General features: G+C 35.3%; 1 protein-coding gene across 1 annotated transcript in view; it reads left to right on the plus strand.

Moving 5' to 3' along the window:
• Window positions 1–16,552, plus strand: part of USP34 (ubiquitin specific peptidase 34) — a 231,927-nt gene that overhangs the window by 97,799 nt on the left and 117,576 nt on the right. Inside the window, exons 11-18 of the mRNA XM_060169925.1 lie at window positions 838–963; window positions 1,142–1,271; window positions 1,937–1,972; window positions 2,346–2,476; window positions 2,770–3,374; window positions 5,525–5,739; window positions 9,222–9,337; window positions 9,430–9,557. Coding sequence (XP_060025908.1) covers window positions 838–963; window positions 1,142–1,271; window positions 1,937–1,972; window positions 2,346–2,476; window positions 2,770–3,374; window positions 5,525–5,739; window positions 9,222–9,337; window positions 9,430–9,557 — 1,487 coding nt within the window. The remainder of the gene's footprint in view (window positions 1–837; window positions 964–1,141; window positions 1,272–1,936; window positions 1,973–2,345; window positions 2,477–2,769; window positions 3,375–5,524; window positions 5,740–9,221; window positions 9,338–9,429; window positions 9,558–16,552) is intronic.

The raw sequence follows: 16,552 nt of genomic DNA on the forward strand, positions 1-16,552 counted from the left end.
AATATTTACTAGTCATATCTTTGTAAATATTATATTTTCCCTCATATTTACATAATTCTGTTTAGTATAACAAAGGAGACTTTCCTAGTTTATATTATGAAGACCTTGATTATAAAGGGGTTTCTATTTTGTACTGTATTTCAATTAATGACCATGTTATATAAATACTTTATAACCACTTAATGTGAGAAATATAATACAGTCAATCCTTGATCAACATGGGGATTAGGGATGCCAGCTCTCTGCACAGTCGAAAATCCATGTGTAACTTTACAGTTAGCCTTCCGTATCCACAGTTCCATATCTGTGGATCATTATAGTACTGTAGTATGTATTTAGTGGAAAAAAACCCCAAAACCTTGTATAAGTGGATGCACGCAATTCAAACCTATGTTGTTGAAGGGTCCACTGTACACTTAAAAAATAATATTTATTTGGTTTTCTCTCCTAATTGTAATTTATTTTATTTTTTATTGCCTACATTTTAATTAACAGTTTAACTTGTTTTTATATTAGTGATATGTTCCTAAATTAAATTGGAATCCTTTTTATACTTGGATTCCAGAGACTATTTATTGCAGGCTTCCTTCTTGAGGTTAAAAAATTATGCTTGTGGTTTGCTTGGATAAAGTGAAGTTCTGCATAAGTGGAATTTTATTTTCACAATTTTATGTACTGCGATTTATGACATTTGGTAATTAACATTTTACTAATATATTTAAAAACATCAGTGTACTAGCCAGCTTCTTCACTTTTAAACTTATATAACTTTTTTGGTGTCAGGTTATTTATATAGTGTGATTATTTTTGACTGTTGTCTCTACTTTTATTTTCTAGCTGAAACACTGTAGTCGGTATATACATGACTTATTTCCTTCACTCATCAAGAATTTGGATCCAGTACCACTTAGACATCTTCTCAATCTGGTCTCAGCTCTTGAACCAAGTGTTCATACTGAACAGGTAATTCATTCAAAACTAATTTTTTTTTTTTGTAAAGTGAAAATTTATTTGTGACCCAGATGATTTAACTTGTAGTTTATTACTGTTGGCATTTCAGTTAGGCAAAAGGATATTAAATTTGTTACAGTATTTCCTAAAACCGCTAATTTCAACCTCTCCTTTTTTTTTTTTTTTAAAGACACTGTACTTGGCATCGATGTTAATTAAAGCATTGTGGAATAATGCACTAGCAGCTAAGGCCCAGCTATCTAAACAGAGTTCTTTTGCATCTTTACTAAACACCAATCTTCCCATTGGAAATAAGAAAGGTTAGTAAAGTATAATGTAATTTGAAGTAAGTTGTTCATAGTTTATAACTCAAATTTGAAATAGTTTCTGCAAATTAGTTTCAGTTTAATCTCAGTTTTGAAATAAGTTGGAAAGGGAGGTGTTGGTTTTCTTAAAACGTTAATAAATTGGGGTTAGGTCATGTTTTTGGTTTACTGTTCAATTAACAGCAATAACGTTTCAGTAGTTACTGGATCTTCTTTCATTAGTGTTCTTTTAAGAAAAAAACAAAACTATGTCATAAAAGCTTTAGAGCTTTTGGTTAGAAACCAGTCAACATGATTTCTTTTAGAAATAATTTTGAGAATAGAACATAATGATACATTTCTCTTTCTGTGTTTTCTACTTCAAAGTTTTCTGTCTTTCCAGGTATTTTATATGTGCTTTTACATGTATAACTTTCTAGGGTTTCCTACAAGTTTATCAGCTTTACCCCTCTTTTTGTTTCCTGACATCATATACTACCCTTTTCTTAGGCTTTCCTGTGCAGGCACCCACAAGTACTACGACACGTGGTGGGGACTTATATTATTGCAGGTTTCCCTACCTATATCTTGTTGATTATGTAATAAAAACAACTGATATGTGCCCCAAAGAAATTCAGTCACTTAGATTATTTCCATCCTGTTTTTTCCTTTTCCTTCAGAGGACGAAGAGCTCAGAAGAGCTGCACCATCACCTTGTAAGTTGAGTCTTAGAAATGTATGGCAAGATGACTTGTAGTTTTATTTTGATGATCATCTAGATTTAATTAATTTTATATAATATATTTGTATCACATTCATAAAGTTCATTTTGCATAGGAGATGTAAATCCTGACTACCTGTCTATCTTACTTACCCTTTTTGCTGAAATCATTAGTATCCTGACTTTTAATTGAAATCATGTATATCTTCTTTAGAAATAATTGGCAAATGTTAACATATTTCCAGATTATATTTTTGGCTACTTAGCATGAAGCTTTGGTATATCAAAGAATCAAAGGATTATGACATTCTGATAGATCCATGTTAATACAAGTTAGAAGTAAAAAAATCCCCATCATTTTAATATAGGGTCACCTGCAGCCAGTCCTCAAAGCAGTGATAACAGCGATACCCATCAAAGTGGAGGCAGTGACATTGAAATGGATGAGCAACTTATTAATAGAACCAAACATGTGCAGCAGCGACTTTCAGATACAGAGGTATGAAAATACTTTTTCCTCCCGCTTTAAAGAGATTTTTTGATTTTTGGGTTTGTGCCATGTTTATCCTTCGAACTGGGAATATAAACATGATGCCAGTTGAGGCCTTTCCTATCTTTTAAGTATCATTGAGGTTCTTTACTTTTCTTTGAGTTTTTAATTCCATTTTGTATTGTTCAATGAAATTTGTCAGAACTGTGGCAGCCTTTTAAAAAAGTACAGTGTGTTAATGTCATTTACTTTTTTCTTACTAGTTTAAATATTTATTTAAGTCTCTTTGTTTCTAAATATAGGAATCCATGCAGGGAAGTTCTGATGAAACTGCCAACAGTGGTGAAGATGGAAGCAGTGGTCCTGGTAGCAGTAGCGGACATAGTGATGGATCTAGCAATGAGGTGAATTCTAGCCATGCAAGCCAGTCAGCAGGGAGCCCTGGCAGTGAGGTACAGTCAGAAGACATTGCAGATATTGAAGCCCTTAAAGAAGAAGATGAAGATGACGATCATGGTCATAATCCTTCTAAAAGCAGTTGTGGTACAGATCATCGGAACAGGAAATTAGAAAGTCAAGCAGGCATTTGCTTAGGGGATTCCCAAGGTCCATCAGAAAGAAGTGGGACAAGCAATGGAACAGGAAAGGACCTGGTTTTTAACACTGAGTCATCAGTAGATAATCGAATACGAATGCTAGATGCCTGTTCACACTCTGAAGACCCAGAACATGATATTTCAGGGGAAATGAATGCTGCCCATATAGCACAAGCATCTCAGGAATCTTGTATTACACGCACTGGGGACTTTCTTGGGGAGACTATTGGGAATGAATTATTTAATTGTCGGCAGTTTATTGGTCCACAGCATCACCACCACCACCACCACCATCATCACCACCACGATGGGTAAGTCTACCTAAAAATAAAACAGCTTACATTTCCTTTAGGGAGTTAATTATAGCCTATATTTATTCAATTGCGATATATTCTAGATCAGTGCTGTCCAATAGGAATATAATGTAAGCTAAAAATGCATGCCATAAGTATGTAATTTTAAATTTTCATAATTAATTTATTTTTGGCCACGCCCTGCAGTTTGTGGGATCTTAGTTCCCCAACCTGGGATCGAACCCATGCCCCACTGCAGTGGAGACATGGAGTCTTAACCACTGGATCGCCAAGGAAAGTCCCAATTTTTAATTTTCTAATGGGCACATTTTAAAAAGCAAGATGAAACAGAGAAGATTAATTTTAATTATAAATTTTATTTAAAGCAGTAGTATCCAAAATATCATATATCCACATGTAATCCGTGTAAAATTTTTAATAAAAAATTTTTTGTACTAGGTCTTTAATAATCTGTGTATATTTAATACTCCTAACATCTTCATTTAGACCAGCCATTTTTTACATGTGCAGTGACCACAGGTGGCTAGTGGCTGTTGTATTGGACAACACAGATCTAGATCTTCAACTCCTTGTAATAATTGCCTAATAGTAGATAGTAAATTGCTTGTGGAAACTTCCATTAAAGTGTGATCACGAAAAGGGAAATTTTATGCACATTCTAATTTTAGGATATTAGTAAGGATAAAGCCTCAGCATAAAGCTTTTTGATTATCTGTGAGATATACCTATGGTGTTTAATAGTAAGTGATTCTGTCATTTACTAGTGTTACAGTATTGGGCAAGGTGCTCAGTTGTTCTTACTATCATTTTCTCATCTATAAAATAGAAACAATAGTACCTATCTCATGGGCTTATTGTGAGCATTTCATGGGCTGATATGATTGGCACATAATAAGAACTTAATAAATATTAGCTGCTATTTATTATTACTATCATTGCAAGTAGTAATATTTGAGTTAATGATGAAATAGGGATATGTAGTTTATCAGGATTTATCTTAAACCTGACTATTTGCCAGGCCTTTCAGAATTTAATATGGTTGTTGGGAGAACTACACATCCATACATATTCCTACTTTATTTCCTTTGCCTTTTTCTTCTTATCATTAACCCATATGAGTTTACAGTAATGTTTCTTAGTCTTGGCAGTATTGATGTTTTGGGCCAGGTAATTCTGTGTTTTGGATTTACAGCAATGTGAATGCTGCCCTCTGCATTGTAGGATGGATGTTTAGCAGCATCCCTAGCCTCTAGGCCTACATACTAGAGGAATATCCCAAGTTGTGATAACCAAAAATTGTCTCTAGACATTGCCAGATGTCCCCTTGGCCTTCTGTTTGAGAACCACTGGTTTATGGTCTGACATTACAGAAATGCACATTCAGAGTTCTCCCCAGGACATACTGGAGACAAAGCAATTAGTTCATAAAACTGAGGAGGGTAATATGTTCAGTTTGGTACATTGTAAATCTCTTATAGTGTTCACGCCAACCCTCTACCTGAAAAGACCTAATGATTTATTTTTTTTATGTTAGCCATTTCCATATTCTCTGTGTATGGGTACCATTTGTGAGTCTAAATCAATCCTGAACTTTTCTTCTTCGTGTTATTTTTATCATTTTGTCTCTACATCCTTAGAGCACCCCGTATGGTATGTTTTAGAAGGGAGGGCTTAATAGGTGTTTATTGAGTTAAAAGTTGCTCAGTTAATACTAACCACATCTAGATTGCAGCTGTAAATTGAAATTTTTTTCCTTATCTGATTTGATTCTGCAGTTGGATGAACAAATGTAAATAAATTTTAAGGTTTCACTTTAAGATTTGAGTTTATAAAAAAATTATCTAACAGTTAAGTTTACTGATTTTGTTTTTCCTAAAATTATTCTCTTTGAAGTTGTTTTAGTGAAGTGTGTTGATGAGCCAGATAATATGTAGGTATATATTGTATAATTAATATATAGTGCAGACTTTGTGGGCTTTTTATTTTTTGTAAAGCTGTCAATATTCCATATTGTTAACAAACAAATGTAGCTTTATTCTTGAGTGGGTTGTAACTTGTGCCAAATGTTTTGAGAGATATTTTTTTGTGATTCACAATGTGTGTTCAAATTTGTAATTGCTGACTTTGTACTCCTCTCTGTGTTACAGTCATATGGTTGATGATATGCTAAGTGCAGATGATGTCAGTTGCAGCAGCTCCCAGGTCAGTGCAAAATCAGAAAAAAATATGGCTGATTTTGATGGTGAAGAATCTGGGTGTGAAGAGGAGCTAGTTCAGATTAATTCACATGCAGAGCTAACATCTCATCTCCAACAACATCTTCCCAATTTAGCATCTATTTACCATGAACATCTTAGTCAAGGTAAGGTTCTGTAGTAAGTAAAATATATTCCTTTATTTAAAATAGGAATAATTTATATAACACATTGTTAAAAGGAATCAACAATGTTTTGTTACTTCAGTGTTTTTGCCAAGTAATTTTCATATTATAGTTTTTTTCCCCAAGGAAATGAAATTATTATGAATACTCCATCATGAATATGAAGGCTGCAGTTCCATCAAGAGATATTTAACAAGGAAAAGAAATAAAAAATAATATGTATAAAAATTATAGCTTTGTATTTGAGAAAATATATGGCTGCATTAGATTTTATATTCAGGAATTTTAGGACTTAAAAGTAGGAGATTACACAGAATCACATGTTGTATGATTCCATTTATATAAAAGGACTAAGATAGGCAAATCTGTAGAGATAGAAAGTATAGATTAGTGGTTCCCTGTGGCTAGTGAGGATTGGGAGAAATAAGAGGAGGGGTGACTGCTAAAGGGTGAGGTGTTTCTTTCATCTGGGGTGATGAAAATGTTCAAAAAACGATGGTTCTAATCACTCTAAATCAGTCTTAAAAAGATGATAGGACATGACCAAACTCTAAAGAATAGAGGTTAGAAGAGGTTAAAGAATAGGAGGAGATAAAGGAGGAAAGGGAGAAAAATTAAGAGGGAAAACAGTTCTAGAATTGGCAATTTAAAGGTCCATATCCAGCCTCTTGCTTAGTTACATACCATCAGCACTTAGTAGCCTAGGACATGGGTTTTGGGATGCCAGTAAATTATAAACTAAGTAAACCAGATAGATTAGGTTTATGCTTTTAAAGCCACGATCAGACTTGGAGATGCAATTTGTGGATCTTGGCAACAACTTTCTGATTTCAACTGTTACTTGCGTATAATCTAGATAAGGTTATTTTGACTTTTTTTTTTTTTCCTTTTTTTTGGCCGTGCTGCGTGGCTCGCGGGATCTCAGTTCCCCGACCAGGCACCGAACCCGGGCCCTCAGCAGTGAGAACGCGGAGACCTAGCCACTGGACTGCCAGGGAATTCCCTGTTTTGACATTTTTGTTATTGTGGTTGTTGAGAAATGAATGGGTTAAGATTGAGGTCAATTTAATTTTATACCATATTTATTAAATTTTCACCATTCTTCTATTCTTAACCTGTTTTCCTTTTATTCAGTATTGTACATGTTTTTTTACTATATGAAGTTAGAAATTGAGCAAAATATTAGATGTATTATTGGTCTCCAAATCTACCTTGTATTACTGTGTATTTAATACTATAGAGAACTCTTCCAACACAGTAAGACAAACAATACAATTTAAAAATGGGCAACAGGTATGAATAAATTTAGTTACTTCATAAATGAAGATATAAAAATGGTCAGTAAATACATGAAAAGATGTTCAATATCTACAGTCATCTGAGAAATTCAAATTAAAACTACAACTGGATATTTCTACTCATTTCGGATGGGTAAAAAATTAAGGACTTAATGATATCAAATGACGCTAAGGATGCAGAGCAACTACAACTCTCATACATTGCTGTGAAGGAGCTTAAAATAGTACAGGCAGTTTAGAGTACTGTTTTAGCAGTTTCTTTTAAAGTTAAACTTGTACTTACCATATGACCCAGCAATTCCTATTCTAGGTATTTACCCAAGAGAAATGAAAACATACGTCCACAAAAAGATTTGTACCTGAATGTTCATAACTGCTTCATTTATGAACCTCAGCTGGAATTAACTGGTAGATAAACAAATTGTTGTATATTCACACTGGAATAAAAAGGAAAGAGCTACTGATACGTTCAACACCATGACTGAATATCAAAAAACATTCTAAGCAAATGAAGCTAGACAGAAGAATACATACTGTATATCATTTATATGCACTTCTAAAATTTCCTAAAGTAATTTATAATGATTGACATCTACTCAGTGATTGGTGGTGGGGATTGATTGTAAAGGGACACAAGAGAACTTTTTGGGGTGATAGAAATGTTCCGGATCTTATGTATTTATATTGTATTTTAATAAAATTAATTTTAAAAAGTAAATACCAAAACAAATAAACCAAACAAACCCCAAACTTAAAAAGTCAAGCTACAAACTGGGAGAAATATTTGCAAATCATATATCTAATAAAGGGCTTGTATCCAGACCATATAAGAACTTTTACAACTCAGTAGTAAGACAACTTAATTAAAAATTGGGAATTGATTTATTTCACCAAAGAAGGTACACAAATGGCTAATAAGCACATGAAAAGATGCTTAGCATCATTAGTCATTAGGGAAATTAAAATTAAAGACCAGAATGAGATTCTACTGCATATCTATTAGAATGGCTAAAATTAAAAAGAGCGACCATACCTATGTGTTGAAAAACAGTATGGCAGTTTCTTCAAATTTTAAACATACGTGTTTACCTTATGACCCAACAATTCCACTTCTAAGTATTTACCCTAAAGAAAAGAAAGTGTATGTCTATACAAAGACTGGTTATATCAGTGTTATGGCAGCATTATTCATATTAGACAAAAACTGGCAACTATCCAAACTTTCAGTAATTGGTAGATATATAAACAATTTTTTCATATAATGGAATATTATTCTGTTTATTATTCTATTTAAAAGGAACACACTACTGATGCTTCAACATGGATGAACCTCAGACATTTTGCTAAGTGAACAAAGTCAGACATAAGACTATACATACGTATTGTATGATTCCATTTATATGAAATTTCTAGAAAAGGCTAATTTATGGGGATGGAAGAACAGACTAGGGCTCGGGAATGGGATCAGGGATTAAATGTAATTAAGTATGAGGGAATGCTTTAGGGTGGTGAAAGTGTTCTAAAACAGAATTATGGTGAAGGTTGCGTAGTTCTCATTTTAATGAAATCAATGTACATGTACAGTTTAAGAGGGAAATTTCATGGTAAAGCTGTTAAAGACAATGAAGCATTTTTGCTTAATATAACAGAGCTAGGGAGAGTTCATAGTCTGGCACTCAAAGTCTGAATTATTATAATAGACGCTTTGAATTTAATTGAATGTTTTGAGTAAATCATCTCAATTAAAAAAATCTTTAGGTATAAGACACTTTACAGAAGGTCATTTAGAGGAACGTCCCTTGGCTATATAGTTAATTCAGTTAAATTTTCTTCTTAATGTTTAATTTGGGTTTCAAATATTTATATATAGTTCTCTTGACGTGGAAAACATTAATCATACTTACTAGTAATAGTGAGGAGGCTATGAAATAGTGGAGAGGCTATGAAAACTTTTCTTATTTTACTTTAGTAGTATCAAACTCTAAACAGTACTATTCTGTCTCATTCATAAAGCAACTGTGTTAATCTTGTTTTTATCTTGTGATGTAAGAAGAGATTTATTGTTATACTTCACTTTGAATTTGTTAACTTTATGAATGCTGTAGTTCACTTTACAATTTCAGTCAACTGCATTGCTCTATAGTGTGTTATATTTTGCCCCTTCAGGACCTACAGTTCATAAACATCAATTCAGCAGTAATGCTGTAACAGACATTAATTTGGATAACGTTTGCAAGAAAGGAAACACTTTGTTGTGGGATATAGTCCAAGATGATGATGCAGTAAGTTATTTAATAAACCCAAAAGACTACAAAATTACAGCAAAATGCATTCAGTATAAACAGTAACTTTATGTATATACATTTTTTTGTAGGTTAATCTTTCTGAAGGATTAATAAATGAAGCAGAGAAACTTCTCTGTTCCTTAGTATGTTGGTTTACGGATAGACAGATTCGAATGAGATTCATTGAAGGTTGCCTTGAAAATTTAGGAAACAACAGGTAAATAGGAATTTAAAATTTTTTATGCAGTAATCATATTCATAATCAATATTCTTATTGACCTAGATATGGTGGGTTCATAGCATTTAATGTACCGTTATCAACCTATTTTTTTTTAGTAATTGTGGTTTTTATATTAGTTCTAAACTGTTTTCCCCCACAGGGTTTATATGTTATCACACAGTCTTGCTTTTTTCAGCACTTTTCGGCACTCTTGATTAGATCACCGCCAACAGAGACAAAGGAATACTGTCTATTGATTCTGGGAACATGGTGGTGATTGCTCTATTTTCAGATTACAGTTTAAATGTTCTTGAACTGTTATATATAAAGAAAGCTAAATAAGATCAGTGAAGTTAAACTTAAGCTGAAATATAAACATTTTGATAATGGCATTGTTCTTCCATCTGGGTGGATCTTTTGACTTCTGTAGTGCACAAAGAATTAGGTTAGTTGTGTTTTTTTCCTAGTTTGAATTCTGCTATATATTTATATACTTCTTATTGGGGCTCAAATAATTACCACAAGTTTCTTGATTTTCAGTTCTGTTCTGTTGATACAGTCTCCAGTTTCCCTTATACTGCTCTGATAATATTGTTCCATTCTCTGATGTGGTGAATTCAGTTATTAATTGAATATATATATTTTTTAATTTATTTTTTTGTTTATGATTTTTGGCTGTGTTGGGTCTTTGTTGCTGCGTGTGGGCTTTCTCTAGTTGCGGCGAGTGGGGGCTACTCTTTGTTGCGGTGCATGGGCTTCTCATTGTGGTGGCTTCTCTTGTTGCAGAGCATGGGCTCTGTAGTGCGTGGGCTTCAGTAGATGTGGTGCGTGGGCTCAGTAGTTGTGGCTCGTGAGCTCTAGAGTGAAGGCTCAGTAGTTGTGGCGCACAGGCTTAGTTGCTCCGCGGCATGTGGGATCTTCCCGGACCAGGGCTCCAACCCATGTCTCCTGCACTGGCAGGCGGATTCTTAACCAATGTGCCACCAGGGAAGCCCCTAATTGAATATATTATATTAATATTTTCAGCTTACCTCTGCCCAGGCTCAATATAAATGTCTAATTTTATTGAATATTTAACTGCTTCAAAAAATTTTTTTACCTAATTAGAAAAAGTATGTGCAATATTTAATTTTCTTCTTTTGATCTTTAAAGGGCTATAATTGGTACAATCACAATAGAAAAATTGCTTATTCATGCAGGTATAAGAAACTACTAATAGACCCCTGTTAGTGGATCAGTTGCCTCATTTGGCATATATTCTTTAAAAAGAATGCTTTTAATGGGTGAATGATATTTCATCATTTACATAGGTATTATAGAAATTAGTTTTAAAATGTTTTGTCTTTTAAATATTTTTTAAAATATTTATTTATCATTTATTTATTGTGGCTGCTCTGAGTCTTAGTTGTTATGTGCGGGATCTTCATTACAGCACGTGAGATCTTTGTTGCGGCCTGCAGACTCTTAGTTGTGGCATGCAAACTTAGTTGAGACATGCATGCAGGATCTAGTTCCCCAACCAGGGATTGAACCTGGGCCCCCTACATTGGGAACGCAGAGTCTTACCCACTGGGCCACTAGGGAAGTCCCTAAAATGTTAATTGTCTTTTAAAAGTCTTTGTGAAGCTAATGAATACTTTTTTAAGTTGTATCAATTTTTATTCCCCAAAAGTGCATCTGCATATCTTGTGGCCCAGCAGTTGCACTGCTAAGTATGTGCCTTTTAATAATACATCCAGAAGGTCACCAAAAGACACATTCAAGAATGTTCATAAAAGCGTTATTCAAAATAACTATTCTTTGTACTGCTATCTAAATGACAAAAAAAGAATAGGAAGGAAAATTAAATTGTGGACTGTTTGTTGAATGAAATAGTATATATATAGTAACAATGAAAGAACTACAACTGCATGGAATAGTGTGGTTGAATCTCACAGACAAAATTTTGAGTGAAAGAAGCCAGATGTAAAAAAGTATATCTCTATTACTCTGTTTATACAGAGTTTAAAAACAGGGAAACTGGGACTTCCCTGGTGGCGCATTGGTTAAGAATCCGCCTGCCAATGCAGGGGACACGGGTTCAAGCCCTGGTCCGGAAGGATCCCACATGCCGCAGAGCAACTAAGCCTGTGCGCCACAACTACTGAGCCTTGCGCTGTAGAGCCCATGAGCCACAACTACTGAAGCCCGCACGCCTAGAGCCAGTGCTCCACTACAAGAGAAGCCACCGCAGTGAGAAGCCCATGCACTGCAATAAAGAGTAGCAGCAACGAAGATGCAATGCAGCCATAAATGAATAAATTAAAAAAGAAAATCAGGAAAACTATTGTATTTAATAGGATAATGGTTACTCTTGGGTTGTTAGTGACTGGAAAGGGGGCATATCCCAAGGCTTCTGGGATGCTGGTAATGATTTCTTTCTTGATGTTGGTGCATGTTACACAGGTATGTTCACCTCCTGATATTTTGAACTGTCACTTAGGTTTATATGTGTTTTTTCATGTATGTTACTTCAATAAAAAGGAAAAAAGCTATGTGAAAGATGAAATATCATGTAGCCTTTAAGAGTCAAATGTTTTCAAAGATTATATAATGATATGGGCATATACTCATAGGCCCGTTTGTTAAAAAGATTGCAAGCAATATGTGAGACTGTAGAATGGTTATTTCTGGGAGGATTCAGTTAATTTTTTCTTCTTTATGGTTTTCTATTTTCTAATTTTTCCATAATGAGCATATATTTTTCTAAGTAGTGTATTTTAAAAGAGACGAGAGGGGGCTTCCCTGGTGGCGCAGTGGTTGAGAGTCTGCCTGCCGATGCAGGGGACACGGGTTTGTGCCCAGGTCTGGGAAAATCCCACATGCCGCGGAGCGGCTAGGCCCGTGAGCCATGGCCGCTGAGCCTGCGCGTCCGGAGCCTGTGCTCCGCAACGGGAGAGGCCACAACACTGAGAGGCCCGCGTACCGCAAAAAAAAAAAAAAAAAGGAGTAAAAGAGACAAAAGGAAAATTCTGTGTATAAAATGGAAAATCATCATTTTGGATTTTTTTAAGCTTTAATTTGTTCACTCCCAAATCACTTGAAGTTGAAGCATTTTTCATTTGTTGGAGGCAGTCCTGTACCTAATCATAGTTACTTAATGGTTTATTGATATATAGTAAACATAACCATTATATTGATGTTAATTTTGGCCTCAAAATTTACTCAGACGGTTGCTGTATGTATTATGCTAGGCCTCTTATTAATTGGTCATATATGCCAGTACTCAGAGCATAGTGGCATTTTTTAGCCTGTGACATATGCAACACATCCAGTGTATACCAGCTGAACTTACTGAAGTTATCATGCAAACTGAAAAATAATTAATTTTTTTAAACATTATTAGTTCCAGTTTCCTGATAAACTAGTGTTTTTTTTAACATCTTTATTGGAGTATAATTGCTTTACAATGTTGTTTTAGTTTTTGCTGTATAACAAAATGAATCAGCTATATTTATACTTTTATCCCCGTATACCTTCCCTCTTGCACCTCCCTCCCACTCTCCCTATCCCACCCCTCTAGGCAGTCACAAAGCACCGAGCTGATCTCCCTGTGCTATGCAGCTGCTTCCCACTAGCTATTTTACAATTAAACCAGTGGGTTTTAATGGGGGTGATTTTTTTTCTCCCTAGGTAGTATCAGTATCTGGAGATATTTTTGGTTGTCACATTAATGAGTGGAATTGGAGATGTTACTTTGGGCTAGGGATGCTACTAAACATCCCTCAATGCAGAGGACAGCTTTTCACAACAGAATTGTGTGAAGTGTCAGTATTGATATCAGAGTTTGAGAAATCCTATTCTGAACACAAGAATCCTTTCTCCAAGGATTCCTCTCCCCCTGAGTTTGCCATCACAGTAGGAAAGGAATGTTGCACAAGGGTGTTAATATTAATAGGAAAGCTCTTCCTTATGTTGAAATAAATGGGCCACTGAAATCTTAACTCATTTACCATTTTCCTGACATTTGACCGAAAAAACCCCACAGATGTCTGCTTCTTGATGATGTCAATTTTTTATGTAGTTTACACAGGTTTTATGTTTCTTTTTATTTTCTCTATGTTGACTTTTTTTTTTTTGTGGTACGCGGGCCTCTCACTGTTGTGGCCTCTCCCGTTGCGGAGCACAGGCTCCGGACACGCAGGCTCAACGGCCATGGCTCACAGGCCCAGCCGCTCCGCGGCATGTGGGATCCTCCAGGACCGGGGCATGAACCCGCGTCCCCTGCATCGGCAGGTGGACTCTCAACCACTGCGCCACCAGGGAAGCCCCCTCTATGTTGACTTTTTAATTTTCCTTTTAGTTCCTCACTTTCCATGGTTTATAGACCTGTCACCAATTTTTGTTTGTTTTTACTGTTCTATGGTGTTATTACAGTTTATTTCACAAAATGAACTTAGCTTTCTTTTGAACAGTAATATGGGCTCATTACTTCTTGGGAAGCATAGAGATCTGAAAAAGGAAAAGTCTCCCATAAATCACCCATAATTCTGCCATTTATACGGAACCCACTGTTAACACTTTAAAACACTTTTTAAAGTTTTTAAAGTGTTTACACTTTAAAACACTTTAAACATGCAGCATGTGCCTTATGCACATTTAGCCTTAGGCAGATTGTTTTATAAGGCATATAACATTTCAGCAGTGCAGGAGGTTTAAAGTTACACACGGAAACATATAGTAGACTGGTTTGCAGAATGTTGTCATAAAGTGAGAGCATGAGGTAGACAGTAGCTCCCACAATGAAAAATCCATTACTTTTCAGCTTGGTATTTGTTACTTTGGGTGAGTGAGATAAGACTGCTGTCTAGTGAGTAGGGCGGAAGTAGGAGTTGGGTTGTAATCAGCCCTTTTGGTGTTTTATGTTTACTAGAAGGCAGGTAGCTTCACATGCAGGTTCACATCCTGGGCTAGGTACCTCCTGAAATTCTGTGGCTTCTTGAGAATTGATTTGAGACTCTGTCTGGGAACCTATCCAGTGTGCTATTTTTTTGCCATTCTTTATGCAGTAGGTAGTTTAACCCACGTGTGAAATTTTTTGCCTTTGAATACAAAAGTAAAAATGGTCACGAGTCAGGGATTTTGTTTATATAAATAAAGGTTCATATAATTAAGAAATGCATGGTACTATGTACTTCTTTTTGGTTTTGTTTCCTCTCTGTAAAGACTATATTATATACAGCATTTTTTGTCAACTCTTGGTATATACTATAGTTTAAAATGACTGAGGGACTTCCCTTGTGGTCCAGTGGCTAAGACTCCATGCTCCCAATGCAGGGGGCCTGGGTTCGATCCCTGGTCAGGGAACTAGATCCCACATGCCGCAACTAAGAGTTTGCCTGCTGCAGCTAAAAGATCTGGCATGCTGCAACTAAAAAGATCCTGCACGCAGCAACAAAGATCCTGTGTGCCACAACTAAAACCCGACGCAGCCAAATAAGTAAATATTTTAAAATTAATTAATTAATTAATTAGTTGACAGCATTTTGTAGAACACACCAGTCTTCTTCAAATATGGAGTGTAGGATTAGGAAAAAATCGTCCAAATGTAACTTTAACTGTGAAGACTACTACCAAATGTGTTCATTCTACTAAAGCAATATAAAGTTACATTGGTAATTCTTAGAGTCACATCACACTATTGTATAGTAATAAGCTTCAGCAAAGGTTGCAACAAAACCTTTGTATCAAGCAAAGGGCAGTCTAAGGTAGTAATAGCATTTTTCTTGAGTCTAAAATTAGTGTAGTGATCCCTTTGTATCTTTGGGGGATTGGTTCCAGGATCCCCCTGCAGATACCAAAATCTTCAGGTGCTCAAGTCCTTTATATAAAATAGAGTAGGACAGTTAGCTCTGTATCCACGGATGAGGAACCTGCATATGGGCTGACTGTATCTTGTTACTCTGGACCATTGAACCTTTTCATCTTAAACATATTGTTGCCTAGGGTTGTGTGGTTTGGTATTTGAAATTTTCACTCTTGGAAGAATTTGTGAATGTAAGTTTGAATATAACAGTAATTTTGATGTTTTTCATAAGCATATCAGCAGTCAAAACTATTTGGGCAAAAAAGTTGATAAGTCAGGGTGTAGTATCTCATAGTTGTTGTAGGAGAAGTGCTATGACATTATTTCTTTTATTTTAAAAAAATTAAATTTTTTATTGGGTGTAGTTGATTTACAGTGTTGTGTTAGTTTCTGCTGTACAGCATGATATAATTTTACTTGGAATAAGTTGGTATATGTGATCTTGTGAAGTTTCCTTTAATATTGGAATATAAATTATTATAGTCAGCAAACAAATACATGATCTTACCCTGTTTGTAAATATTTTACTAATTTTCATTCTGTAATCAGTACTTTATATCATTTTTCCTTTCAAATTTATGAGTTTAAATAAAGTGTTCCAGAGTTTCAGGATCACTTTGATTCTGGATTTGGTCATTTCTTATATTCTTAAATTTATGGCACTTAAAATATGTCTCTTCACCGTTCTTTGAAATCTTTTTTTTTTTTTTGCGGTACACGGGCCTGTCACTGTTGTGGCCTCTCCTGTTGCGGAGCACAGGCTCCGGACACGCAGGCCCAGCGGCCATGGCTCACAGGTCCAACCGCTTCGCGGCATGTGGGATCTTCCTGAACCGGGGCACGAACCCATGTCCCCTGCATCGGCAGGTGGACTCTCAACCACTGCGCCACCAGGGAAGCCCCTGAAATCTTTTTTTGAGGAGAAAAATTTGGAGTTTTTCTGAATCTTTGGAAAAACTTAAAAAAACTGTTTTAGTCATGTAAGATGTAATTATTAATAATTCAGTGTTTTTATTATAAATTATGGAGAAAAGCATTCCCCTTAGGTAGGAGTAGAGGTAAGACGAGTCCCATTTCTACAATCCTATTTTGGATTCTTTTACATGAACCACATCATTATTCACTCAACTCAACCAATACCTGCTCA

Source organism: Lagenorhynchus albirostris, chromosome 13, assembly GCF_949774975.1.
Source record: "Lagenorhynchus albirostris chromosome 13, mLagAlb1.1, whole genome shotgun sequence".
Classification (NCBI taxonomy): Eukaryota; Metazoa; Chordata; class Mammalia; order Artiodactyla; family Delphinidae; genus Lagenorhynchus; species Lagenorhynchus albirostris.